The 27,308-nt window shown below is 40.2% G+C and overlaps 5 protein-coding genes and 1 long non-coding RNA gene across 7 annotated transcripts; 4 read left to right on the forward strand and 2 right to left on the reverse strand.

Annotated features, from left to right (window-relative positions):
- Positions 1-711: 711 nt before the first annotated feature.
- On the reverse strand, positions 712-4,289 carry LOC133741114 (uncharacterized). The gene is made up of 5 exons (XR_009861608.1): positions 4,196-4,289; positions 3,681-3,718; positions 2,936-3,013; positions 1,594-2,501; positions 712-1,093 (listed from the first exon to the last, which is right to left on the reverse strand). It is a non-coding gene; the product is annotated as an uncharacterized LOC133741114 (long non-coding RNA).
- A 7,097-nt stretch (positions 4,290-11,386) lies between these two features.
- On the forward strand, positions 11,387-18,044 carry LOC133741203 (DExH-box ATP-dependent RNA helicase DExH8). Its single transcript, XM_062169140.1, has 14 exons — positions 11,387-11,659; positions 12,076-12,253; positions 12,359-12,532; positions 12,658-12,805; positions 13,388-13,702; positions 13,916-14,062; positions 14,133-14,313; positions 14,733-15,013; positions 15,106-15,228; positions 15,328-15,469; positions 15,622-15,893; positions 16,031-16,222; positions 16,795-17,334; positions 17,625-18,044. The coding sequence occupies exons 1-14, from the start codon at positions 11,497-11,499 to the stop codon at positions 17,847-17,849; spliced, it is 3,081 nt and encodes a 1,026-aa protein (XP_062025124.1). The 5' UTR covers positions 11,387-11,496; the 3' UTR covers positions 17,850-18,044.
- Positions 18,045-18,464: 420 nt separating this feature from the next.
- On the forward strand, positions 18,465-20,342 carry LOC133741205 (uncharacterized). The gene is made up of 2 exons (XM_062169143.1): positions 18,465-19,358; positions 19,953-20,342. The coding sequence occupies exons 1-2, from the start codon at positions 18,647-18,649 to the stop codon at positions 20,066-20,068; spliced, it is 828 nt and encodes a 275-aa protein (XP_062025127.1). The 5' UTR covers positions 18,465-18,646; the 3' UTR covers positions 20,069-20,342.
- Positions 20,343-20,898: 556 nt separating this feature from the next.
- LOC133741206 (mitochondrial zinc maintenance protein 1, mitochondrial) lies at positions 20,899-21,623 on the forward strand. The gene is made up of 2 exons (XM_062169144.1): positions 20,899-21,182; positions 21,321-21,623. Exons 1-2 carry the CDS (start codon positions 20,942-20,944, stop codon positions 21,392-21,394), a joined length of 315 nt encoding a protein of 104 aa, XP_062025128.1. The 5' UTR covers positions 20,899-20,941; the 3' UTR covers positions 21,395-21,623.
- Positions 21,624-22,265: 642 nt separating this feature from the next.
- Positions 22,266-25,013, reverse strand: LOC133741204 (peter Pan-like protein). 2 transcript variants are annotated; one of them, XM_062169142.1, is made up of 9 exons: positions 24,923-25,013; positions 24,742-24,807; positions 24,417-24,596; positions 23,967-24,197; positions 23,663-23,779; positions 23,390-23,577; positions 22,765-22,958; positions 22,504-22,655; positions 22,266-22,473 (listed from the first exon to the last, which is right to left on the reverse strand). In XM_062169142.1, exons 2-8 carry the CDS (start codon positions 24,757-24,759, stop codon positions 22,519-22,521), a joined length of 1,065 nt encoding a protein of 354 aa, XP_062025126.1. In that variant the 5' UTR covers positions 24,760-24,807; positions 24,923-25,013; the 3' UTR covers positions 22,266-22,473; positions 22,504-22,518. The 2 variants fall into 2 exon arrangements, with proteins under 2 accessions (XP_062025126.1, XP_062025125.1); XM_062169141.1 differs by having other exon boundaries at positions 22,266-22,655.
- A 574-nt stretch (positions 25,014-25,587) lies between these two features.
- Positions 25,588-26,681, forward strand: LOC133739137 (pectinesterase inhibitor 6-like). Its single transcript, XM_062166862.1, has one exon. It carries the CDS (start codon positions 25,927-25,929, stop codon positions 26,521-26,523), a length of 597 nt encoding a protein of 198 aa, XP_062022846.1. The 5' UTR covers positions 25,588-25,926; the 3' UTR covers positions 26,524-26,681.
- The last annotated feature ends 627 nt before the right edge of the window (positions 26,682-27,308 follow it).

The following is a 27,308-nucleotide window of genomic DNA, read 5'->3' on the forward strand; positions in this document are numbered from 1 at the left end:
CTTCATTTGTGTAGGCTCATCTGAGGTAGACTTCAAACCACAATTGTTCGAACATGCGTAACTATGGATCCAATCCATATATATTCACGAACCACTTCGTGAAAAGTAATAATCTCTGCATGGTTCGAAGATATAGTGACTAAGGTCTGCTCTGTAGACCTCCAAGATATCACGGTCTTTTCCTATGGTGAACATTTAACCAGTTTGGGAACGACCTTTATGTGGGTCAGAGAGATACCCAATATCAGCAAAACCTTCCGGATAGAGGACGCAGGCCAGTGTTGGCGGCGTTCCTGGTGTGTGATGCACTACAAAAAAAAATTCAAATTGCCACGGCGTTGTGTCGTCGCGGAAAGTGAAATTGCCGTCGCAAAAGACCAATGGCGACGGCTAGGCGACGGCAATTGCGCCGATGTCGTTGAGGGCGTCGCCATTGGCATTTGCGACGGCAATTGCGCCGTCGCAAGCTTAATAGCGACGGCAAACCTTGCCATCGCAAGAATTTTGCTACTGAAAAATGCCGTAGCAAATATCCATGGCGACGCCATCGACCACTACCAAAGCTTTGCGACGGCAATTTTGCCATCGCTAAAGTTTATTTATGAATAATAAAAAAAATCTGGCATGCTGGATTTTTTTTTTTTTTTTTTTTTTTGGGTGGATAATAGCTGTACAAAATGGAATTAAGCATATTGAAAATGGAATGTTGCATGTTAATTTTTCTCATGACTGTCACAAAGGAAATGAAGCTCTTATACATGAGTTTACAAGATAATACAAGGTAGTTTTTTTTTCCTATACTTCAAGATAAGCCTTGCCGGGACCTCCCAAGAACTTGAAGATGCTGTGAAACATAATGGACGCTTTAAACCTGGACAATATCATGATTTAGTGGCAATCGCAGTTTACTTGCTTCGTGCATGTCAGCTAAGCACCTAGTTGCTTCTTCAACTCGTCCCAGCTGAGCCTGAACCCTGTCTCTCACCTCCAACTTCTTCCTCTCAATCTCTTTCTCCTAGACATGGAAAATAGCCAATGCAGACCTTGATATATGTTCTTCCTTGTCGCAAAACTGGACTCCCACTGTAATAAACTGAGTACAAATCAGATGCAGTATATAATCCCTATGCAATTCATTTGTCTATCTTCTGAGAAAGGAAACATTAGATAGACTAACGAAGGAAAAAAATCAGATGCAGTATTGGCTGCTGCTAGTAAAATTGCTGGTTCAAAGCAACTACAGTTACATGTATTGTTTGTTTGTGTTTCAATTGTTAAGTTTCCAAGAGTAAAGTATCAACAAGTTGGTAGAACTTATCAAAGTTGTAAATGAATCATGCAAATTGTTACTGCCATAGGAAAGCATGTTAGACTCTGACAGTGATTCACTAACTTTAGGAAAGCATGCTATACGTACTGTAACAGTAAACAAAAGTTCTAATTAAAATATAAGAAATAAAAAACCAATAGCAAAACTTGTCGCTTCGGTTGTAAATTCAATTGGCTCAAACAAATTTTCTTTTCATAAAAAGTGTACATACCGACATAAAGTATATAAAAATGAATTATTTCTACAATGAACTTCAATATTACCTGTTATAATAGTGTTGGTAAGAGCTCTTTTCATCCAAGCAATTGACTTTTCTCTTGTTGCTGCCCAAACAATAAGCTATTTAAAAAACAGTGTTGACAAAGTAATTAGAAAAAGAACCTGAAAGCTACATTTTTATACTTATATTTAATTATTTATACAAGCAATGATGGCTATACATGGGTTTTTTGGGGCTCAAACATTTCCAAGAAGGGAATCATAGCCTGAAGGAACCACATTATGAGGACAAGCCCGAGCACCATAAAAGTGACGGAAAGCTAGGAGTGCTGATATAGTTATTGACACATTAACGTTCGCAAACATAAACATCATACAGTCCACCTATACCCATCATCGGCTTCTGATTGCATCAAAGTTGATGTTATATGCATCCATAAACATAAAATCTAAAGGCTATACATGCACTAATAAGGAATCCAACTCAGAAGAGTAATGATAATTATCAAGAATTGGTGAAGCTAATTGAATTCTTTTTTGTAGTGAAATCAGCTATCTGCTCCAAAGTTTTGATGGGTCCAATGTCAAGGAAATACTACTGAGAAGGACTAAGTACCAGCTAATTATCATTTGTCTCGATACATATGTAATCGATTAATGAAGATCTTTTTATACTACACAAAATAAGACTCATTATTCCAAAATTCCAATAGACTTATAATATGATAAGAGCTCTCACGCACTTATCCACAATTTTATAAAGACAATCAATAATCTTCTGACTCCTACCTTTTTGGTTCATTCTCAGCTACACAAGGAATTAGAGGGAACTCTTACCACAAAGACTTGGCACTTCCAGTGGCCAAGACAATCAAACAGTCCCTTCCTGCTATGATTTTCTCAATCACTTTCGATTCTTTTGATATGGCCGAAATGAAGAAAACTCATATTGCTGTACGATTAACATATAGATCCATGAGACATACTAAAGAAGTGATAATAAATCATGTAAGAAGGCTAAGCTTCATAAGCAAAGAAGATAGTAATGAGTACAATGAGATTTTGGGGCAGAGGGAGGGTAGGAAAAGAAAAGGGAGAGTTTGACACCAAACTGATAAGCAATTGGAAAACAATGAACATGATATCAGTTTGGAAATTTTGCAGTTCCAAACTTTCATTTTCCACTTGAATCACTGCAATCACGTTTGAATAATTTAGTTAACCAATACTTTTCAGCACCCGTACTACTTTTTTACAAAAGTCAAGAAAAACAAAATACTTTAGAAATCAAATTGAAGTGCACAAACATGTGCAAACAACAGTTAAAGAATCTGATTTCCCTACAAAACTGACAAATATGCCAATCACTACATGAATTTAAAATACCTCATTTTCCTTGACTACAACAAGGTTGACTAAGACCTGCTTCTCTTCCTCAATAGGTACATCATTATTTCCCATCACCTGATCAAAATTTATTTAGTTAACCAACAGGATAATTAAAAGAAAAATTGAATTAGGATACAATGTAAAGAATCAGAGAAACACCTCAAATACACCAAAAGGACAATAGACGTACAAAATTACAATCTATCTTATCCTGATATTGTTCGACAGTTAAATCAAAATCCATTACAATCTATATATGCACTTCATCTATAGCAAAATCTGAATTTAAAACCCTAGTGAATCTCTACAAAAAACAAGAATCACCTCTCAAATTAGTACCTTCCTCTTTAATCAAGAAAAATAACCAAAACTTTGCAGAGGTTGTTGAAAATTGACACCTTCCTCAGTATCATTCTACCAAAGCAGCTAACTGAACATGTAAAGAGCAAGAGAACCATTGTAATTCCATTTTTCATTTTTAATAACATAGGAGAAAGCACAATTTCCATATGAAAAAAAACTTAACTATTGAAATCTAACATATTGTAAAGCATTACTGATTTAGTGTCCTGCAATGTTTCAAATAGGCATGCTTATGGGTTTGTGAAATATAAACCAAACAAGCATAAATTTAAACCATATACTAAACATGAATCTTAGGCAAGAGATTAACCCCAGATTCAGCTAAAAGAAAAACAATATGAAACCCCAAAATGCAGAAAGAGGGAGAATATGTAAGTACCTGAGAGAGTGCAATTGACCTCACTGCTTATCATGAATCTGCAATTGACCATTTCAACCAGTTAATCACCTAATCAGAAATCAACCCATTGCAATTATACCATCAATAATTCAAGATTCAAGCCATTGCAATTATACCATCAAGAATACCCAATTATATCATTTTGACTGGAAATCCGAAATCAACCCATTCCAATTATACAACACCATCAACTCATCAAGAATTCATTCAATTCAAGATTCAACATCAACTGGAAAATGGAAATCCAAAATCAACCCATTCCAATTATACGGTTATACCATCAACTCATCAAGAATTCATTCAATTCAAGATTCAACATCAACTAAAAAATGGAAATCCGAAATCAACCCATTTCAACAATTCAAGGAATCAAGGCTACGGTCTATTGTCTATACCATTACCAACAACTCAACAAGTCACAAGATCAAATGACCAATTAGATCAATATATTATGATGGATTCCCAATATACGAAATGAATCATATGATGCTCACCCAGTCACCCAGAACAGCAGAAGTGCACAACTCCAGATGATGAGAAGAACTTATCAAGAATTGAAGACTGGAGGAGGCAAGGTCGCGAGGAGCCGACCGATCCGTCGCCAGTCGCCAGTCGCCGAGGAGCAGAAGAAAACGGAGACTCGGGGAAGGAGAGAGAGATCAGGGTTGCTGGAGGCTGGAGGCGGAGACTGGTTGCTGCCTTGCTGGACGGTAGGGGAGTGCCGGCGTGCTCCAACTCTCCAAGGACTCGAGGAGGAAAGAGGAATGGAGGATTGAGTTCGGGCCTTCGGGCTGTTCGAGACCTAAAAATCCCGGTAGGGCTTGAGCCCTACCCAGCCTGGGCCGGATCCGCCCCTGGCAGAGCTGATGTGCCTTCCAATTTCAAACCGGAACCAATCTCTTACGGGTCTCTCTTCTCTGTTTCTCACTCTTCAAAATGAAGCTCCATATATCAAAATATAGCTTAGATAGAGCGGAGAATCTGGAGAAGAAGGAAATACCAGATCTGGATTGGATTTGATATGACGAGATCTAGGTTATAACCGATCTTACCCAGAGACAAGATGCATGTATTTGTGACTTTGGTACTCTGAATAGATCTGATGCGGAAGAGAAGTACGTTGAGAGCGGAAGAGAGGCTGACCCAAAGAGAAAATTTTCAGAGTTTAATTCTCTTTTGCCCTCTAATATGCGACGGCGTAGTTACGCAGTAGCAAACACTTTGTTTTATGGCGACGGGGATGTTTTGCCGTCGTACGGGATTGGTGTTTTTGCGACGGGGTTGTTTTGCCGTCGTACGGGATTAGTGTCTTTGCGACGGGGTGAATTTGCCGAAGCGAAATATCCACCTTTCGCGACGGCTATTACACGCCGACGCAAAAAAGTGAAGCTAATTGAATTCTTTTTTGTAGTGGATGGGTCCGAATCCATCATCTTTCTATTGGGATAGAACAAGCCCATATCAATCGTGCATCTCAAGTACTGAAAGATATCTTTTACACCAAATCTAATGGCGTCGCGTTGGCGCAAAGCTATATCTAGCTAACAAGTTCATGGCAAATGAGATGTCCAGTCTTGTGCATTGAGCTAAGTACAATAATGCGCCTATTGTACTCAAGTAAGGCACTCCTGCCTCTAGCACATCTTCGTCATCATCCTTTGAACGAAGAAGATTCTTTTCAAGATCAAGACTACGAACGATCATGGGGGTGCTTAAAGGCTTGACCTTGTCAAAATGCCTAAGTGTCTATCAACACGGTGCTCAAGTTCCAAACCGAGGCATAATCGTGTTCTCCCAAAATCCTTCATCTCAAACTCGGATTTCAAGTGTTTAGCGGTTTCCCTTAACTCTTTAAGGGCTTCTAATGAAGATCATGTCCAACATGAACCGCGATAGAATCCGAAACTTGTTATGGAAACGCGTGGGCATATCCCTTCCCAATCAAGTAGTCATTTTAGTGAGCGTTTCAACCTCTTTGTAAATGCGCTCCGTGGTCTAGAGCCACTAGACTTGGGTAAATGAAGTTCACCATGAACCTTTATGTATTTCGTATCTAGATCCCCATAGAGATACGTAGTGACCACATTTGTAAGCTGCATGTTCAGTTATTTGGAAACTACCAAACTGACAGGGTAGTGGAGTGCAATGACATCCATTACGAGATAATATATCTCATCGTAGTCGATTCCAGGGCGTTTTTATGAGAAGCCTTGCGTCATAAGGCGAGATTGTCATCTCTTTTTCTCATCACGCTTTCTAACGAAGACCCATTAGTCAATAGGTTTTATGTTAGGAGGTGTTGGCATCATTGGCTCAAAAACCTTCCTCTTCGTTAGAGAATCCAACTTAACCTGGATCGCATCTTTTTATTTAGGCCAAATCTCTCTACGTTGGCATTCATTCATCAACGGAGCGTGGTTCGATATCATCTGACTCCACAAACTCATGCGCAACTACATCATCAATTATGATGGAGTTTCTATCCCACGTCTCATGTACACTAGTGTAAGTTTCATTGAGCTCTATATTCTCAGGAATAGGTTCTGACGTTGAGGCGTCCCCTAACGATAACCATAACCCGGAAGATTCTCATGAGACGGATTTTGAGTCTTGATGATCAAAGGATTGGAATGTGCCAAAGTATCCTTCGAACCCACGGGCATCCCACGCTTCCTAGCTGGGGCCATGGCCTGTAACGCCAGAGTGCCACTCTCTTTGGCTTTGGCGCCATGCCTACCTCCGTGTAGGGTGGCGCTACGTCCTCTCGTAGGGACGTACTTCCTTGCAGGCATATTTGCAACAGATGTGTGATCTCATCATTTTAGTAGGGATCGAGATGAGACATAGTGGGGACAGACCACGACAATTCTTGTCGTTCCTGTTGAACATCTGTGTTCTTATCTCCCCCTAACGACGGGAAGACTGTATCATCAAAGTGACATCCGCTCTAGCGGTAAGGAGATCGCCATGCAAGGGCATTAAGTGGCGGACGATTGTTGGAGTCTCAAATCCAACTGAGTTGCTCATTCGTTTGTGAGGACCCATCATAGAGCATTGTGGCGGCGCAATTGGCACATAACTGGCATACTCAAATATGCGTAAGTACGATTCTTGTACCCAGTCACTAGCTGTAACGCAGAGGTAGATTGAGTTGTGGTGGGTCGTAGACGAATTAGTATAGCTGCATGTGATATTGCATCACCCCAAGCGGATATAAGGAGGTTGGTGCGCATTACCAATGTCCGGACTACCATCGTAGTCGTTTCCACGAGACCATTTGGGTGTGCGCATGGGAATATGATGCCTAACATCAGTCTCAATGCAATAACCATCGAAAGTACTCTTCGATGTAAACTCACTAGCATAGTCAAATCCAATTGACTGAATAGGATGATTCGGGGAGTGAGCCAGTTGTCATATGATATGTGCTAAGAGTGTAGCATAAGCAGCATTACAAGTGGACAATGGCATGACACGTGACCAGCGTGTTTGCGTGTCAACCAATATCATGAGATATTTAAATGTCTGCAAGTTGATTGATTTAGTCCATAGAATCCCCATGGGTTCTATGTAAGAACAAAATGAGTATTGTCATATCCTTTACATAGGACGGTCTCAGTCCTAGTTTCCCTAAGGAACGGGCTTTGTAAAACGAGCGAGAGGCTTTAGAAGTAACCGATGAGGATTTTGGTTGGGCCTGAGCTTCTGAAACGCTATTTGAAGCAAAGTTGGTGGTTGCTACATCACCTGGGGCGTCATCACCATGATGTACGCTATCCATGGCGTCATGGATAAGGACTATGCCAGCCCTAGGTTGGTGGTGGACGGCAGCGACGGCGGTCACACTTAGTCCAGGAATCAACTTTTGATTCATGCTTCGTTTTGCTCGAAAGAAAGGATGTCCATGTGAAGTCTTTAGTAGACGGATCATCATTTCATGACTACGATGACCTATCCTATCATGACAAAGCCAATATGTGTCTAAATCCAAGAGATCTTCTCTCATAACTTTTATTGGATTAATAGCTCGAATAGTGACATAGAGTCCATTAGAGAGACACATAAACTTCTCTAAGATGCGTCTTTGTTCGCAATCATTAGGGATATTGCAAAGGAACTCATTTTCGTTCTCTACATGCGTTTTCGCATGGAATCCGTTGGATATCCATAGGTGCGATTTGCCCTAGGAGCGTAGAGAGTTTCTGTGACAGTAATCAGGGTGCCATTTGGCAAGGGGAACTTGGGCTATTCCATGTCCTTGAATTAATACTGATGGCACAGCCATCGTAGTCACAAAGTAATATGCTCAGAATTAAAATGGAGTCATAATGAAAAGAACTCGGAATTTTATTCATAAGCCAACGGAGTTACATCATTGTCTCTTTGACGAAAGAAAATCTAATCCAAAATGCTAGCTAATGCAAAATAATGGTAGTCGTCTAACTTCTTTCGGTAATTCCAAAATAAATGTGACCAGGTGAGTAGAGAGATGTCGGTGGAGCAAGGCTCGCTTAAGTACCACTAATCTCAGAACCTTCCTAGACATCACACTTACTTTGGGTGAGCCTACTTTGAAGAAATACTAAACCATTAGCATCTACTACAAACATATATGACAATTGCCTATTACATCTCTTGGAAAATAGAAGGACTTAATCAAAATCGCCAGTCTCTGGATCTTGGCCTTTGAAGTCTTCAACCCTTAGAGCGAGATCGTCATCTTGATCTTCTTGCTAATTTGTAATTTGCTTCCCTTGCTTCACGATACGTCTTGTACGCGTTAGCAACATTTTGGGGTTCATTACATGCTTTAGCCCAATGTCCGGACGCTCCACACCGAAGACAAGCATCATCATGGTCAGACTCCCTTGATCGAGGCGCGCTTAGAGCGCGTTGGGGACGGCTATGATCCTTGGTGGCGCCACCACCATAGCCGGAGGCACTGCCTCTTTCTCTCTTCACACGTTGACCTCTACGGTTCCGTGCACGCTTATCTTGGCGGTTTCCTTCCTCTTTGGGGCAAGAATATGGACTAGAAAGTCTAGAATAATCCCTTTCCTTAGGGTTTCACTCCTGGCGCCCTCCCTTAGGGGCGCAACTATAATTAGACTCTGGAATAGACTTGGTTCCCACGGGTCTAGCATTATAGTTCTTCACAAGGATATTGTCGTGCTTCTCAGCTACGTTCATGGCGCCAATGAGCTCATGAAATCTTGTGATACGTCATGCATTCACATCAATCCGATAATTCTTTGAAATCATCAGTGCAGAGACGGGGAAGGTAGAGAGAGTCTTCTCGATCAACATCGTATCAGTTATGGTTTTGCCACAAAACTCCATCAAAGACTTGATACGAATAGCTTCCGAGTTATAATCAAGCACAGACTTGAAATCACAAAAGCGGAGGCTATGCCATCTCACTTCTAAATCAGGAAGCAGGGAGTCACGAACGTTGCCAAATCGCTGCTCAAGTTCCACCCATAGTTTTCTGGGGTCTTCCTCATTGAGGTACTCACTTTGGAGCGCGTCATTCATGTGCCTTGTCATGAGAATTATGGCTTTAGCTTGATTTTCTTCAAAAACAGTAGCTTGCTCAATGGAGAGCACGTTCTGACTAGGCTCTTGGATGGTTTCCAGAAGTCCATCAGCCTTAAGATGTTGGCGCACATCTCGGACCCACCTATGGTATCCTGCGCCAGTTGTCTCTAGTGGAATAAAGTTCAACTTATTCAGGTTACTCATCCTGAAAAACAACCCAAGATTAGGGTTAGTTTCAGAGTGAAAAAGGCTACCATGAAAAACTATAAAATTTATGAGCGTAGTCACTTCCAAGAAAATCTGATTCCAAGAGGGGTTTTGGATTAGATCGAAACAACGATGTATGTGGTCAATCGTTTTCTTCTCAACAAACTCTAAGTTTGGAGGACCCTACAAGCTCCAAGCTTAGAATGAGCACGAACCCCCACAGTTTGGCTTTTTGGTCTCCCCTATGAAGAAGAAAAGGGGGGGGGTAGAAGAAGGGAGGTTGCAAGTCCCCGAGAAAAGAAGAGAAAAAGAGGAAAAACTCAAAAACGGGAACTTTTAGTAAAACATACCTCTTAGGATTGCATAACGTATTTGGTCCTTGTCGTAGGATTGGAGACGAGCTTCAGTCCTAGTGCAAGCAAGCAGACTTGTAGGATTGCAGCGTGGTCGCGGAGTCGCGGGGGTCGCTGAATCGCGGAGTCGCGAGGTCGCTGTGGGGAAGGCTAGCGTTCACGAGGGCAGCGAGCGAGCGTGCGGTTGCAGGGGCAGCAGATGCAGGGTACGCTCGCGGGGAGCAGCGAGCGCAGGGGCGCGTAGGAGCTGCGAGGGATTTGGTTTTTAGGGCTAGGGTTAGGGCTCGTGCTGATAACGTGTTTTAGGGAATCAGAAATTGAGAGGAAATCGCCGTGTATTCTCATTGATAATAGGGGCCTCTTTATATAGAGTATTACAATGCATAGAGTCTGAATCATACAAGGAAAAATAATCTCTAGATTCTTCTAATTAAACCCTATTACCACTAGGTCAAGTAACCTAGAATTTGGGCCAAACACAAATTAGAGTTTTACTTGAACATTATTAAATTTCTCCAACTATATCTTTTTCATTCTTTTTTTGTTTTTGTTGGTGGTAGGTGGAAAGCTTCCACTGTGGTGGCTAAAGACCCACCGGCAAAGCAAGTTGTTTTGATAACATATTAAATTTCTCCAACTATATCTTTTTTCATTCCATTTTTATTTTTGTTTTTTCCATGAGTAGTATTGCACTCATGTTTCCATATCATACATCATATAAGTAGAACATTATATGTTGTCACGTGCTATTTACAGGAATAAGTATTACACTATATTTTAAATAATTATGTGAACGAGAACTATATTAATTTTAAGAAGAAGACGAGAAGTGAGCCAAAAGAAGATCTCAAACTCCCACATGTAGAGTACAAGAGCACATAGTACGACTAAACGGTCATATTACACAATTTGCAAGAGATGTAATCTACTTAAACTTCTCGAATATTCTTTTATAAACCTTACGAATTTCAATTTTACATAAATATTTGACTAAATGTTCATTAAATACGAGTTCTCTACTACAATTATTATAACTACTATGCATTTGATAGCAGATTGAACGTCAAACTTCAAGAACAACGAAGAAGTTGCTGCCAATGCCAAATGCCAACCCTAAAAATGGTCAAAATCTCCAATATCAAACCAAGGAAACTTAATTATGGCAAAATTCTATAGAAAGAAATGGTAGCCTAGCCAAATCCTCAATACGATCATCCTTTCCATTTCAATTATGAGGTCATCGATTACTGTCGAAAACCCACGTCCAAATACACGCACCCAGGGGCCCCAACCCGCAACAGAGATTCCTACAGTGCCCAAAACCGGGACCCATGCCTCCAAAATTAGCGTGCTAAGGAAGGTCTTGAGGCGATCCCAAGTAACCCGCGTCCATCTTACGTGCCCTAAACCCTCACACGATTGGTCCAAACTAGGCAAAAGTCAAAGATAAACAGAAATACCATTGACTCAAAAGTCTTCACGAGTCCCTAACGCCATACCTTCTCAAGCCCACGTGAACCTCACCGTCTCCGATTTTTGCTCCCCAAAGAAGGACCGAGGCGGGAGTGACCTGAGCGACTAACTCCCTTCGCTTTTTCCACACCAAAAGCGGTACTACTCATTCCCAAAATTCCAAGCCTCTCTCACAGTTTTCGTTGTTAGAGAGAGAGAGACAGACAGAGAGAGGGGTTGTGATAATGGCGTCTCCGACGTCCCCAACGTCGTCGTGCAGCTCTGCGCACTCGTCGACATTTGCATCGTCCAAATTCTCGGACCTTCCGGTGATGGCTCTCCGGGAGAAAATCGTCGAGAAAATCCTCGAGAATCGCGTCACTCTCATCGTCGGCGAGACCGGTTGCGGTACATTTCTTACTCTCTTACTCTTCGTTGTTGCGGTTTTAGCTTCTCTACTGCCTGAACCGTTTTATTAGAGATGAACTTTACTGTAGTAGTAGTACTCCGTTGTGTATTTGCCGTTATGCGCTGTTTTGCTGCCGTGAAAATTTTAATACTCCGTCGTGTATTTGCCTTTATGCGATGTTTTGTTGCCGAGACAATTTTTGATACTCCGTTGTGTATTTGCCGTTATGTGCTGTTTTGTTGCCGTGAAAAATTGTAATACTCCGTCGTGTATTCGCCGTTATGCGATGTTTTGTGGCCGAGAAATTTTTTCATGCTCCGTTGTGTATTTGCCGTTATGCGCCGTTTGGTTTCCTATTGTGTACATTTCTTGTTTTGTTTGTTTTCTGATTACTTGTTACTTATGTAAATCAAAGGGAAAAGCTCGCAAATACCGCAGTTTCTTCTGGAAGCGAATGTGAAGCCAATTCTATGTACACAGCCTAGGAGGTTTGCGGTAGTAGCTGTTGCAAAAATGGTTGCACAAGCTCGTAATAGTGAGCTTGGTGGAGAGGTTGGATATCACATAGGCCACTCAAAGCACTTGTCACCAAGGTGCATAATGATCCATGCTCAATCAGAGATGTTAATTTATTGTTGGAAGCTGTTTGCGTGGTGTGCTGATGCCTGATGGTTTTATTTCCTTTTGTGATTGTGCAGATCAGTGATTGCTTTTAAAACTGCTGGAGTTTTACTGGATGAAATGCGGGACAAGGGGATGCATGCGCTTGATTACAAGGTCATTGTTCTCGATGAAGTGCATGAAAGATCTGTGGAGTCTGATCTTGTTCTTGTTTGTGTGAAGCAGTTTATGATGAAGAACAATAACTTGAGGTTGATGCCTACCTGACACAGTTGTTTTTGCTTTTTCTCGTCTGGTTCTGTTTAAATTGTTATGTATGGATACTTTCCTTGGACTTTAGTAACATGGGGATCTAATAGATTTTTTGAATTCTCAGGGTGGTGTTGATGTCTGCAACTGCTGATATTAATAGGTACAGGGATTACTTTAAGGATCTTGGCAGGGATGAACGAGTGGAAGTGCTTGCAATCTCTACCTCTGGCCAGAAAACCATTTTTCAGAAAAGGGTTTCTTATCTTGAAGAGGCAATTACTCTTTTCTTTACTGGAATTTTTAATCGCTTTGCTCTATACTTCTTACGTTTATTTAAGACTACCGCCTCAATTAATGTTCCTTTTGCATTCTTGTTCATCTGTGGTACTCTTATTGTTATTGATCCGTTATGCACAAATAAGCAAGAGAATTAATCACGGGCATGCATTCAAGGGAGATAACAAAAAGAGTGTTGTGTGCCAGATAATGGTGTTTATATGTTTTGGAGAAACTTTGTAAGTCTGAAAAAAATATATATAGAGTTAAGTGTATAAAAGTCTCGATAAAGGAGGTATAAATATGGAAGCCAAAGCTCTTACTAAATTGAGGCAAAACTTTTCTTCTTTTGATAACTATATATGGTGCCGTACTGATTAGATATGCTTTAGAAGGATATTATTGTATAACTCATTGTTCAATGCATCTCCACTTCCAGAGACATTGCTGTTCACTCATAGTAATATGGGCCACGTAGGTCAAAGGGCCAGATTTTGTTATTTGAAACTGCATGTGATCTTACCTGGAACACCATCTAGATAGTATATATGATGAATATCATATCCTTTCCTGAATAGGTGACTGATCTTCTCAACATCAATTCGGAGTCGCTTTCTTTGACATATTGTTCAGGACCAAGTCCTTCATTGGCCAAAGCTGATATGAAGCCTGAAGTGCACAATATTATTCATCAATTGGTGTTGCATATTCACGAGCAAGAGCCCGACATTGAAAAGAGCATTTTGATTTTTCTTCCAACATACTATGCCCTGGAGCAGCAATGGTTCCTTCTGAAGCCTCTTAGTTCATCTTTTAAAGTTCACATTTTACATAGCAGCATTGATACTGAACAAGCTCTCATGACCATGAAGATCTGGAAATCCCATCGTAAAGTATGTTTGATATTAATTGCATCAATTATTTTTCTTAATGTGGTTATTTTTCTATACATATGTTCTTGAGTCTAATGCAAATGATATGACTGTCACTCTGGATGCAATCGAGTTAGTTTGAGATGCGTAGGATGCCACACCCAGCGCCAAAGATTTTCTGCTATTATATTTTTGTCACACTTGTGCCTGTTCTTAATAGAGTGATCTGAACAGGTGATACTGGCCACAAACATTGCTGAATCATCAGTAACAATTCCCAAGGTGGCTTACGTTATTGATTCATGCCGATCTTTACAAGTCTTCTGGCACACTTATGAGAAAAGGGAATGTGCAAGCCTTGTTTGGGTTTCTAAGTCTCAGGTACTGATGAAATCTTTCTAGATGGATACTTTTATTGCACATGATTTCTTACTTTTGGTTTATGCTGCAGGCTGATCAGCGTAAAGGGAGAACTGGTCGAACATGTGATGGCCAGATTTATCGGTTGGTTACTCGATCATTTTATGGCCAGCTTGAGGATTACGAAGGTCCCTCTATACTGAGGTTATCATTGAGGATGCAAGTGCTTCACATTTGCTGCTCTGATTCCAAAGCCATTAATGATCCCAAGGGTATGCTGTTTTGTTATTTAATTCATTAGGTTCAGATCACTATGATTGAAGGTTCTTCACTAAGTGGAAAGAAACCCATTTTTCACATGCATATCGAGTTTTGAACCTGGTATAAGATTTCATAAGATTCTCTATTGATGTCCAGTATATTTAGTAAGTAATAGGTCCTTTCCTTTTAAGTTGAAGAAACTAAACGATACGATATGGTTGTAATAGATATGCTGTACTTGTTGGAAGCCTACTTTTGTAAGGTTACTCTGAGTTCAAGATCAAGTTAGATGTAATTTCAACTTGAGATCAGAAGTTTATGTGGTATTTGGAATCTAGTGTACTATGTGTTATACTTGCATAGTTGCATATGTTCATCGACTCTTTTTCCGAGAAATTTGTGTCTACTAACATAAGAACTTTGATGCCAGCCTTGTTGCAGAAGGCCTTAGATCCACCACCTCCTGATGTTATTGAAGACGCGTTGAATTTGCTGGTTCATATGCAAGCATTGGAAAGAACACCTCCAAGGGGTCGGTATGAGCCTACATTTTATGGGCGATTGCTGGCCAGTTTCTCATTGTCTTTTGATGCCTCTGTGCTTGTACTTAAGTTTGGAGATGTTGGAATGCTGCGTGAAGGCATTCTTCTGGGCATATTAATGGATACACAACCTCTGCCTATTCTTCGTCCTTTTGGAGATGAACTTCTGGTATTAACTGTTAAATGTATGATGTATGTAGTTTTAAAATGAGTTTGTTAGATTGAATATAGACCTCTGATTTTGTTAATTTTTTGATTCAGAGTTCACAATATGCTGATAGCTACTTTAGTGGAGATGATTACAGTACTGGCCTAACGGGAAAGAAGGAAACAGCATTTATGGGAAACTTGTGCGCATTTCAATTTTGGCAACGTGTTTTCAAGGTTTTTGTAAATCCTATTGCTATACATGTACATTCACTAAACCCATTGAGTGTAGATGATTTGTATCGTTTTATTTAAATATTTTGTGTTGCCATGCAGGATAAACACCGTGTTGAGAATTTGAAGCAACTTCTTCAGTTTGATGTGATGAAAGCTACTATATTGGAACTTCCCAAGATGGAAGACTGGTGCTCTTTCCATAATCTTGTGCACTCATCACTGAATCATGTCTCTGAAATATGTATGTAGTACATTTTACTTCATCAGCATATGATACTATCTTTACTAGTAATTTGTTTGCAAGCAATTTTCATTATAATTTCAGTCTGGGATCTTTGTGATTATTCAACGATAGTAGAGTGGCATTAATGTTTTCAAGTATCTTGCATCCAGATGAAGATATTCTTCATTCAGTGCACCGGTTTCGCCCCAAGTTTTTGTCCACATCTAATGGCTTACCATCCTACTATGATCCGTATGAATATGAGCATACATGTATTCTTACATGTCAACAACCAAATGGAGATACAGATGCTCTTGCTACGGACGATAGGCATCTTCAGCCATCTGGTGAAACAACAAAATGTTTTGCTGTACCTTTTGTTGCTTCAGATCACTTCCGACAGAATGATGTGGCTAAAAAGTTGGCAATGATAGTGAAACAGGTCCTCTATCTGCGTACTTATGTAATTCTGTGTGTGTTTTGCTTAGCTTAAAAGTAGATCAGTAACTCGTGTACCATAAATTGATCCTGCGTTCATGTAACAAAAATTGATTGTTCATTACTTTTCATGTATTACAGATAAGAGTACCGAATACCGAAGATGCATCGAGTAATCAGGGTTTAAATGTTGGTGACGGTTATCATGTCGATGGGGAGGCTCCTGTTTGTATTTATTTTATCAATGGGTCCTGCAAATGGGGCAGTGAATGCAGGTTTTCTCATTCACTCAAAGGACAGAGAACTCAGTGCAAATTTTTCTTTACTCTAAAGGTACCACACTTGGTCATTTCTATGTATCCCTCAAAATGTCTGTGTACCTTTCTGTTTGGTAGTTGTTTTGTTTAGTGGGCGATGTGAAGTTTTTAACATGAAGTCATAAACTGTTGAGATTGGAAGATGCAGTTTCCTATTAAGGTTAAGCAAATTTAAAAATAGAATTTTTTATGTGGTTTATTGAGGTTTGTCTTCATAGAAGTACGTGGTGATGCATTACATTGAGACTTCAAATTTTACTGTAGTGGACAATTGATTGGAACACCATGTTCTCAGGTCGTGTGTGCTCTTTATTTAGAATCATAGAATTTTTATCATTGCGTTGCTACATAGTACATTTGATTAACATATAGTCGTCTTTAGATGTATGGAGTTTGTTGGACTTCTGTATGAATTAAAAACTTATGAATAATGTCAGTTGTTAAGCACCGGTGGGCTGCCTATCTGAGAAATTGTGTTATGCTGGACAGCATTCTTTGAAAAAATTTTCCATGAATATTAACATTCTGATTAGCTTACTGCTGAATTCGCTTGTAATATAATATCTATTTCCTTTGCAATTATTACAGGGTTGTCGAAACGGAGAGTCATGCATGTTTTCTCATAATGAGAGTCCATCACTAACATCATCCAGCTCATCTAGCTCATCCAGCTCAAACTTTTGCCTGCCAGAAGATGGCAAAGCTACAGCTCTGTCCCTATTAAATCTGTTTTCCTTTTCTTCAGATGGATACCTTCTTTTACTGGATGACACCAATCTACATTTTACCTCAAAGTTAGCTAGCTTTTATGAACCATCCAAAATAATCTCCACAACATGTTTGTCAGACACATCCATATTTGACCCTTCATTGACGGGTATCCAAATTTTGTGGGGGCTTCATCACCCATATCAGACCATCATTTCCAAAGGAGTGAACCAGATCCCCTGGAAAGAAGTTAAGTACGTGCTCTGGTTTCCTAATTTTGAAAGCTACAGTGAGAATTTGGAAATACAGAAAACTCTCTTGCAGAGTTTCTTCGAGTATCTTGCCATCCGAATGTTGGGTGATGCCCTGGAAATGCGAGTCATTCTCACCATGAACAATATCAGGTTTTCACAGCTGCAGGTAATAGTAATGTTGCAAAATTCTTCACATCCTGCATGTGTTCTGCTAAATTTCTGTACAAATTAAAAAGATGATGAAATTAGATAAGAGTCATAAGACCAATAACCAGCTCCCCTTTTATTGGTTTGCACATGCACTCACATGTTTCCTTTATTCTCTGGGAAACATATGGGTTGGTGTGATAGTTTTGGTTTGCTGTAAATAACATATAGTAGGGTGATGGTTTATAGTGATGTGTGATATGACGGTACTTTGAATTTTGAAAGCCTATTATTTTGATTGTTTTCCAGGCGGAGAAGTTTGGTAGGGATAGCTTTTTCTTCCTTAAAGAGTCATTCCCATTTGATGAGAACAGCTTCGGAGAGTTGCCAGACAAGCTCAGCACAAAGAAGCCAATGATGGCATCAAGGCCAACTTCCTATGTTTTCGACCTACACCCACCTTCAGACTTTCAGTTTGGTAACTATGCGGCCGTGCTTCAAAAATCTCTTCGCGGTGTCCAGGAACAAGTGTGAAAGAATCTTGTGCATAAGCTTAGATTGCTCTTTGCTTCTGTAGGGCATTTTGCTGGTTACTAATACTCTTCATCCTCTAGTAGTTTTATGTGGTAATTTGGATGAACCATTTCAGCTCCCGCTTGCTAGTTTAATCTCAGGCTCATGTTATATAACAGAATAGCATCTCCTAAAGTTTATTATGTTCCTGGTATACCCCCATGGCCTTTATTACATGTCTGATTACCAGTCCGAGACTTGAATAGGATTTAAGTTTTAACAGTGTTAAATTTTTTCCCAAAAAAAAAAACAGTATGTTAAATTTCTTTACAAATTTTGTTCTCTGCCCTCCATGAACCCAGTCACTCCATGGGAGATATGTCAGTTTTTTTTCTCTTTTTCTATTGGCTAGAAATCTAAAATAAAAAGAAGAAAGAGAAAAAGGGCGTCCCCAGCAAAAATAAAAAATACCATAAATATCTAAGGCTGGACACCTGACACGTGTTGAGGTGAGTAGCAACTATGCACGGGTGTAGACGAGTTAATTTTCAAACAATTACTATATTATAATCGTCAAAAAAAGAAAAAACAATTACTATATTATTTATTTATATCTTCGGTCCAAAGAAAATAAATCTCATCAACTTTTATTCTCTACTCACTGTTTACATTGGGTGGTCTTCTATTTAAGTTCCCACACATGAACTGTCTGGAACTCCAAAATCTGAGAATTCTGGAACTCCCAAGTAGCTCATCTTCATCTTCATTTCCATAAGACTGTAATCCCCTAAACCCTAATCGAATTCTCCCAAAACCCAATGTCACGTTCCCACAAAGCCCTCGACTCACGGCACCCCTTAGATTCGTGTACATTTCAACTCCATAGCTGGAGACCTTTCCAGCTTCAACAGCAGACCACCACCGCACCCACCTCCAAAACCCTAGACTCCGATCCCACCAACCCCAAACCCTACTACACCAAGCGTCCATGCCTCTCCAACCGAGCGACGTCGTTTTCCATCGACGCCATCGACATGTCCAGGCTGACTTTGGTCGACGACGACCGGACGATCTCCGGAGGGCACCATAAGCACGGGAGCTTCCGATTCATTGACAAGAAGAGGCGGCGGCGCGGGTCCAGGTCGGTTTCGGGTCGGAGCAGCGATCGGAGCGGGACCCGGAGGTGCTGCTCCGTCGGGGCTTCGGCTGCTTACGGGACGTGTTCGGATTTTCCGGTGGCGATTGGTACGGACTCGAGTGGGGAGCTGTTTGGGAATGGGGATGCGAATTGGGCCTCGGATGTGAGTGAGGCTAGGAATTCGAGGAAGGAGAGGGATGGAGTTGGGAGTGGAGAGAAGGAGAATCCGGGTGTCGGGTTTGGGCCGAGTGGGGGCTTTGATGCTCAGGGAAATGAGTCCGGATATGGTAGTGAACCGGGTTACCGTGGGGACGCGGAGTTCGGATATGGTGATGAACTTGATGAGGAGGAGGATGATGCTCGTCTATTGTTTTGGGGCAATCATTTCGGAGGTACATTTTGTCCTTGTTGATATCATTGTCAACTATAATGTAACATTTGATACATCTGTTTCACCCGGCGTTCTGCTATAGTTGCTTCTAGTTCCAGATGCCTTGGATCTGTGCAGTGTGTTTTAGTTTTAACATTGAAGTTTGATATTGACATTAGCCATAGAACTTGGTCAGCGAGTCGGGAGTGAAGTATTGTGGCCCTGTTGGACTTCTGGCACATTCTAATATTTTACCATGAATATTTTGCACTGGTTGTGAATTTTTGGTTTGCCAGATTCTTTCACTCTTGAATAGTTATAGCCACTTGGAAAAAGGTGCTATGATCTTAAATTGGCATTCTCAGTGGACAGTGTTTTTCACTCTTGCTTACGTCACGCACGAACCACTTATTTCTGCCCTTCTCCTCTTGTTGATATGATAGATTGTTTATAAGTTGCAATGTGAGTGTCGCTGTGGATGTGAGCAGGCTTACAGCATCTACCAATTTTGTTAAGCCTGGCACTTGGATTGTTCATGCATGAGATTCTGACTTTTGGTTTGCCAAGTCATTTGATTCAGCTGCATATACACTGATACGTCTTTTTCTTGTTCCAGATAGTGATACTATGATGGAGGTTGTGGGTGAGAATACTTTCACGGATCAAAAATCGCATCACAGATGTCGCCGTAAGAAACATGATTGCAGAATGGTTGTTGATTCCCTGAGGTGACCGTATCGTCTTGGCCTCAGTTTCCCATTCGAAAGGATTCTGAGGAAGTTGTTCCCTGGAGGGAAATCTGTGTTATGAAGTCCCACATCCTGTCACCCTTCTTGGTCCATTTTGAGAGTGAGAGAGCTCTTGGTAAATATCAGCAAATGGATTTGGAGTTTTGGATTCATGCCACTATGTCACATCCTTTTCATTTTATGCTTCAAAGGATTCTGAGTGTGCATTATACTAGAAACATTGTGTTGTCAAATGAAAGTAACGGATTCTGAGCCTGCATTATACTAGAATCAATTTCTTATTTGTTAACATGTAAAGCAACAGCAAGCTGCAGACCATGGAATATAGTCCACTGGAGATTTCCAAAGAAACACTTTTTCTGCTTCAAGTTTGCAGTAATCCATTCCCTCCATCCCAACGTAAAGGTAGCCTTCATAATTGCAGGGATACTAAAAGCCATCCAGACCTGTTTAGCATTATTACAATCACGCAGCAAGTGAACCATGTCTTCTTGAATATCAGGAAAGAAAAAAAAAAGCACAATTGGGATTGGCCATGTGCCTTCTGAATTTCTGATCATTAGTTAACAATCTACCATGCACAACAATTCAAAGAAAATTTTTTCCTCCTCCTAAGTCCTAAGTCCTAACTGATCAAACTGAAAACAGCAGTCGAATCAGTGAACTCTGGTAGTTCACTTCACTACTTGACGCATAAGAAATGCTTCAGTAAAAGCGTATTTCTCATAAAAGCCCAATGCCCAGAAGCCCACTAAAATGCTCCATGGTGCAAACGACGTCGTTTCGGGGAGCTTAGCAGTAGCTTAAAGATTATTGAAACGACGGCCGGCCAGAAGGCCTAGACTGAGAAGTGGAGATGGCGAGAGCGGAAGCACTGAACGCGTACAGATCGCTGCTGAGAGCGACTCGGAAATCGTTCGCCGGAGACACCGTGATGCTCAAGGGCTCGGCGGCGGAGGTTCGCCAGAAATTCGAGGAGAATAGGGGCGTGACGTCAGAGGAGGAGATCCAGAGACTGCTTGGCGAGGCACGCGAGGCCTCCAGCTTCATCTCCACCATGATCGTCCAGGCCAAGCTCAACTCCCGCGGCGGCTACGGTAACCTTCAACTTTTTCATTCCTAATAATCTCTGGAACTAAATCCCAATTTGAAGTAGGGAGTGAGTGCCTTGTATGTGTTTGATGAAATGCTCGTTATTGCTATCTAGTGCTGATTTCGCATTCAAACGGTTGCAGAAGTGAAGGCCGACAAGGACCATGCCGGAGCTACGCTTGAGATTCCTTCTGAAGAAATCCTTCGCAAATCTTAATGCATGAGGAACAAGTGAGAGACATTGTATGGCGGCGTTAAGGATTACATTTCCCCTAGTTTTTTTTTTATTTTCTTTTTTTCGCAAAACCCTTCTTTTTCAAATGTTTTCTGGAACCATTGTTGTGCTTGAAGCATTGTTAGTAAGCTATTTTTCACTCCTTTTTTGTTAGTAAATGGAATGGTTTTCCATATAATGATCTCAGATAGTTTACCTTTGTTCGACTTCACTCACTGTCTTCACATTGTGCTGCTAGTAAATGGAATGGTCTTGATAGTTAGCCTTGGTTCGACTTGATCAACTTCACGTTGTTGTTTAAGATACAGTGAGACATTCGGAAGAAGATAATAGTTTTAGAAGGAACCATATTGTGCTGTTAGTAAATTGAATTGTCATGATAGTTTGGATTGTCAGATAAATAATGGGGAAATTGAAACTGATTCTGTCATTCTGGTAAAAGCTGATGCACGACTACAATCTTGATTATCATCCTCTTGGCTCTTTACTCAACTGTTGCAAAGCTCTTATGGGAAAATTCCAATCTCTCACTTTGAAGCACATCTACAGGGAATGCAATATGGTAGTTGATTCTTTGGCCAAAAATAGCATTAATCATATGTATGGTTTGGTGGTTTTCGACCTTCCTCCTATTCATGCAGCTAGTGCCTTTCTTGAGGAAACTATCAGAGTTAGAAGATCCTCTGCTAGGCCTAATGTTGGGCCAATAGATTAGTTTGTTTTGCTTTGTGTTTTTGCTGGGTCTTCTCAGGCTCCCTTGTAACCAAAAAAAAAAAAACGTATTATAAATGATAGTTTGATGAAATGCTCATAGTAGTTTAAGATACAGTGAGACATTCGGAGGAAGATGATAGTTTTAGAAGGAACCATATTATAAATGAAGAAATCATATTGTTGAACTCAACCTACAGAATTTCCAACTTGAACAAAACAAAAACGGGTAATATAATGTCATTGCTGTTACAAACATAGCTACAAAGGGCTGCCCTTGCTATCACAAATGGATATCTGACCTCATACAAAAAAGATTTGACCGCCTCCAATCTAGTTCATCTCAACTCAACTTCGTTAAGTTGCTAGTTTTCCTCCATAACTTCGTTAAGTTGCTAGTTTTCCTCCATATCCTCATCATCTTCTTCCCCGTCCTCACTATCAACTTCATCATTTTCATCATCTTCCTCCTCATCACCATCTTCCTCATTTTCAGCGTCTTCGCGGTTGTCTTCCTTTTTATTTCCATCACCTGAAGAAGAAGCGGATAGTTCAGATTTTATTCATGATTCTCTTTATTGATATAAAATAGTGCAATCTTTGAGAGAAGAAAGGGGAAACAAAGAATGAGATCCACTTACCATACTCACTGAACAGGACTGCGCCTTGACACAATCCATTCTCGACCTTAATCAGGCGAAGAGTCATCCTGGGTCCAATCTCTTGGAGCTTGATAGCACTTTTTGAAGAAGCCCGATTAACCCTACCTAGATCACTAGCCAAAGTTACTGTTGCTGCTTCTTCATCTCCTTCACTTTCTGATCCATAACCGGCCCTTCAGAAGGAAAAACTGAATCAGATAAAATAACCATAATATACAGAAATCTAATTTCCTATCAGTTATCTTCTATCTAATATACTTTATTATGATTTTTCTACTATATAAATATATTTTATATATACATATATAAATTCCAACAGAATCGTTGAAACCATATAACCAAATGCAAAATCAGGCTGATCACATCACATCCATTCCTCTAGCTAACGTGTTTAAGATTTCTAACCATCAACTCTAGCAATATAGTGTTTTCCACTTTTCCTTAACCTAATACACACTAAACAATCATCAGACCACATGAAGCAGTTCAATCAAACACCTCAAAATTCAAAGTGCAGGCTCTCATTCTCTTTGAAGCTGATATAAAATGCCTCAAATCCGTTAGTATACAACAAGCTAATTAAATTACAAGAAAAGTGCCTTACTTTGTGACAAAGTCACTCACGTCTTGAAGATTCCTCAAATCAGGTACTTGATGCTTCTGAACGAATTTGCTTATTCTGCGGGAGACGCCAACAGGCTCTAATCTTATAGAGTAATGCCGAAAATCAATTAGTTTTGTGTCTTCGTTGTAATGAAGTAACAATATTCTCTGGCAGGAAGACAGTTTCACCTGAAACATTCACATCAAGACCACAGTGAGTGGGGGAGACAAGTTCTTTCAACAGAGACAAGTTAACATCTTTTTCCGGACTCACAGTGTTAACATCAATGGATGGAAAGAGATTCCGAAATGCTGCAGATATGAGCTTCAACTGTGGAGGTTCTTTATCATTGTGGCGGCCACCACCACTTCCAAAACCAGAAAGAATACTCTGCCAAAAACAAAAGTTATCATTAGAATCCATTTTCTTTCATGGAACTTGCCTCCGCTAAATGAAACTCTTGATCTGTCAAGTATACAGTCAATTAGTGAAGCAATGAAATGAGCAGAAAAAATAGCATAAGAAAGAACTGTAAAGGCATTCAGCTCCATATTTTGCCATAGAGACATTAGTTTACCATAGGTGGATTCTTGAAAAGATCCTTCGGACATCTAGGATGCTTTTGAGAATGTTTGATGTCAACTGCAAGCGAGTACTCTTCTATTTTAAATGTAAGAGTGGGCCCTTGAGGAGTTGTGGCAACCCTAAGGTAGGGTGCAGTTGGAGTTTTCGACAATATGAGGAAATGCGTAACCCCATAAGGCCCAGCAACATTCAGAAAGTCTTTGAGAGTGTTCCGTCTCTTCTCCTGAAATACATTGCCGAAAATTCAAACCCGTCTAAAACACAGCTCAAACTTTTAAATTTCTTTCTTCAGTTCATCACAACCTCATATTATCACAATGAAACAAAAAACAAAGCATAACTCATCATCCTTGCTCAATTTCTATCATCTTTTGTCAGCTCATTTAGTAACATGCAGCATTTTCAAAATTACGCAAATCTCGCAACAAGTCAGAACAAATACCTTAAGATTGAGAGCAGTATGGGGATTCATCAACTGTTTTAAATCAGCTTTTAGTTGCCTTAAAGGACCAGGCAACCTCCCTCTTGAAAACACAAAGCTCTTAGGGATCTTATCACCTGTGATATGGTCCACAGTGGCCAGCTTCTTCTTCGCAATTGGTTTCACAAATGGCTTCCTCTTCTGTTTCAAATTCATCATAACAAAAATCATTGACACAGATATAAATGTTCATATAAATTTTACCAAAAAAAAAAAACACATTTCACAAATTACTTCGACAATCATACAGAAGCTAAAAAGTTTAAGCAAAAAAAAAAATGCTCACATTATTGAAACGAGCCATGGATTCCAATGGTACTGAGATTTAAGCTTCGAAGCTTTGGGACTGAGACTGCAAAACAAATCAACAAAATTAGCATACAAAGATGATAAATTCAGACGAATTTTCCATTTGATTGAGCTCAACAGAGACCCAGATTACGACGGAGAAATTCTGGTCGGGTTACCTTGGGGGTTAGGGTTTTGGAGAACGGTGAGGTTTTAGACGAAGAAGCCGACGGGGGAGAGAGAGTAGTGAAGGAGGCTGGGTTAGGGTGATTTTTTATGCGATGAAACGGTGTCGTCACGCTGACATGGTGGGCCTATGTTTTACTTTGCTTTATTGGGCTCATTTTGAACTGGGCTTGATCTGATAGAAGAATCTGAACTAGAAGATTCTCTTGACCAAAAAAAAAAAAAAAAGATTCTCTGATTTCTTGGTTGTCTTCCCTAATTATGTTAGACATGGACCACGTAATTGATGATCCCGTGAGCCTTAATTAGTTTCAAAGTCTTCTTGGTGGCTACTTTATGATGAGTCCGTGTTTGATGCTTGTGGAGATATGATTTTCTCTTTTATTTTCTGGTTTAAATTGTGAAGGTAAAATGTTTGTTTAAATGCTTGAAAGATACTTAAATAGAAAAACAAAATATAAAAGTAGCGAGAATAGTGCAAAGAAGTTAAAACAGCTAGCCTCTTCAACCAAGTCGAAAACGTGCAATTAGGTAAGCAATGCAGACTCCACGATTGAGGATTTCTAATAAGAAAAATTCGTGAATCTTCCGGTAATTCTTGTTGTGAGTTGTGACTAGTGACCACGTAAATCCTGTGGTGCTGTGTGTGACAAGAACAAGCTAAGATGGTCATCAATGACCCCCATCTGAAGAACAAGACAAGATATCCTTGCACCAAAATGATAAGAACAATTGATTCACCTGCCCCTTCACATGTTTTTCACCATTTCAGCCTCCACTTTTTCCTAATATCTTTATTGAACTCACCAGCCTCTTGCCTATGTAGTTTGCCAAACCAAACCTTTCAGAAAAGGTTCTCATCCTTAAACCCTTTATAACACCACTCTCAAAGCTCTGGACCTTCCCAGATCATTCAGATATAATTTCATATCTAAATGGTTCTCAGTTTCATCATCTTCTAGGGATCCAACTCTCCCAATACTACATATTTCGAAAAATGGCATACGCCAAAAAAAATTTGACATTCATTTTCTCTGCATTTCTGATCATTCCAACTCTTTTGGCAGCTGTAAATGGGGATCATAGCTATGTCGAAGACGCCTGCAGCGTGACGAGGTACCGTGACCTCTGCATCCACTCGCTAGCATCGTTTTCGAGCACAGCAAAGAATAGCCCCAGCAGGTGGGCTAGAGCCGGGGTTTCGGTGACATTGGGGGAGACCAAAAACGTTGCTCGGTACTTGGTCTATCTGAAGAAGCACAGCAACCGCATGAAGGGAAAAGCTGGAGTTGCTCTATCCGATTGCATTGAGGTTTTTGAGAATGCAATCGACGAGCTTCACAAATCACTTGGTGTGCTAAGAAAGCTGAGCAGAACTACATTCGCCACGCAAATGGGGGACCTTAATACATGGCTGAGCGCCGCCCTTACTGACGGAGACACTTGCTTGGACGGTTTTGAGGAGGTCCAAAGAGGAAAACAAATCAAATCGCTTCAAAATCGGGTTTTGAGAGCAACTCGTTTCACCAGTAACGCACTGGCTCTTGCTAACAAACTTGCTGCCACTGGCTTGAGAAGCCTCCCAGATCCATAGGAAATGAGACTACCATGCATATATGTATTCTTTATCTTAATAATTATTACTCTATAATAAGAGCAATGCTGAGCCTACAGGGCTAGATGTTTTGTTCATACTCCAACTTGATTGTTCTTGTTATTTTGTTATATATAGCTGTTAAAGTTTTGATGATAGAGTTTCAGTGTCGGCAAGGTGAAATTATGTTACCAAACTAATGCGGAACTAACCACCAAGCTGCAAATGTTGTTGTTCGATCTACAATTATTGAAGTTGGTGGCAAAGTACGTTTTACTAATTCTCACTGTGAAGGCTAGGGGACAGAAAAGACACACACCTAATTCAACGTAACTGGAGCTCAAATTTGAAGTCTTGAAACTCTTCAAGGTAATAATGTACTATATATGGATCTATGGGCTAATGCCAATGCAACTATGGCTATTGAGATACACTCTAAGCCATGCCACACCTTCATTCTATCTTAATTAGTCTCCATTCTTTCTCTTCATGTTCCCTATCAACGTCATTCAAGTTTAGCAAATTACAAATCCTGAGACCGCAAACTTGTGTTCATGCTTATGGAGAAAGTCATATGATATCTTTCGCCGTACCTATATATATATGTTCGATCATTTTACCCAAATGCAGTAACATATAACTTTTCGCAATCCAAAACTTTAAGATGGAGCTTAATCTCTTATCGAAATTAATACACCAACACTTAATGCGGTTTATCATCGTCAGCATATGTTAACTTTTCGTGCTCGTTTTGATGACTTCACTACTTTTCACTAGAGTTGTAG

Source organism: Rosa rugosa, chromosome 3 (assembly GCF_958449725.1).
Source record: "Rosa rugosa chromosome 3, drRosRugo1.1, whole genome shotgun sequence".
NCBI lineage: Eukaryota > Viridiplantae > Streptophyta > Magnoliopsida > Rosales > Rosaceae > Rosa > Rosa rugosa.

What these genes read in the sequence shown, in the direction of transcription:
- LOC133741203 (XM_062169140.1), top strand. Translation starts at nt 11,497, where the DNA reads ATGGCGTCTCCGACGTCCCCAACGTCGTCGTGCAGCTCTGCGCACTCG. An exon ending in CGTCGGCGAGACCGGTTGCG is followed by an intron (nt 11,660 to 12,075) that starts GTACATTTCTTA and finishes TGTAAATCAAAG; the next exon opens with GGAAAAGCTCGCAAATACCG. An exon ending in GAATCATGTCTCTGAAATAT is followed by an intron (nt 15,470 to 15,621) that starts GTATGTAGTACA and finishes TCTTGCATCCAG; the next exon opens with ATGAAGATATTCTTCATTCA.
- LOC133741206 (XM_062169144.1), top strand. Translation starts at nt 20,942, where the DNA reads ATGGCGAGAGCGGAAGCACTGAACGCGTACAGATCGCTGCTGAGAGCG. An exon ending in CAACTCCCGCGGCGGCTACG is followed by an intron (nt 21,183 to 21,320) that starts GTAACCTTCAAC and finishes AAACGGTTGCAG; the next exon opens with AAGTGAAGGCCGACAAGGAC.
- LOC133739137 (XM_062166862.1), top strand. Translation starts at nt 25,927, where the DNA reads ATGGCATACGCCAAAAAAAATTTGACATTCATTTTCTCTGCATTTCTG.
- LOC133741205 (XM_062169143.1), top strand. Translation starts at nt 18,647, where the DNA reads ATGTCACGTTCCCACAAAGCCCTCGACTCACGGCACCCCTTAGATTCG. An exon ending in TTGGGGCAATCATTTCGGAG is followed by an intron (nt 19,359 to 19,952) that starts GTACATTTTGTC and finishes TTCTTGTTCCAG; the next exon opens with ATAGTGATACTATGATGGAG.
- LOC133741204 (XM_062169142.1), bottom strand. An exon ending in CATCCATTGATGTTAACACT is followed by an intron (nt 23,578 to 23,662) that starts GTGAGTCCGGAA and finishes TGAATGTTTCAG; the next exon opens with GTGAAACTGTCTTCCTGCCA. An exon ending in GTGAGTGACTTTGTCACAAA is followed by an intron (nt 22,959 to 23,389) that starts GTAAGGCACTTT and finishes TTCCTTCTGAAG; the next exon opens with GGCCGGTTATGGATCAGAAA.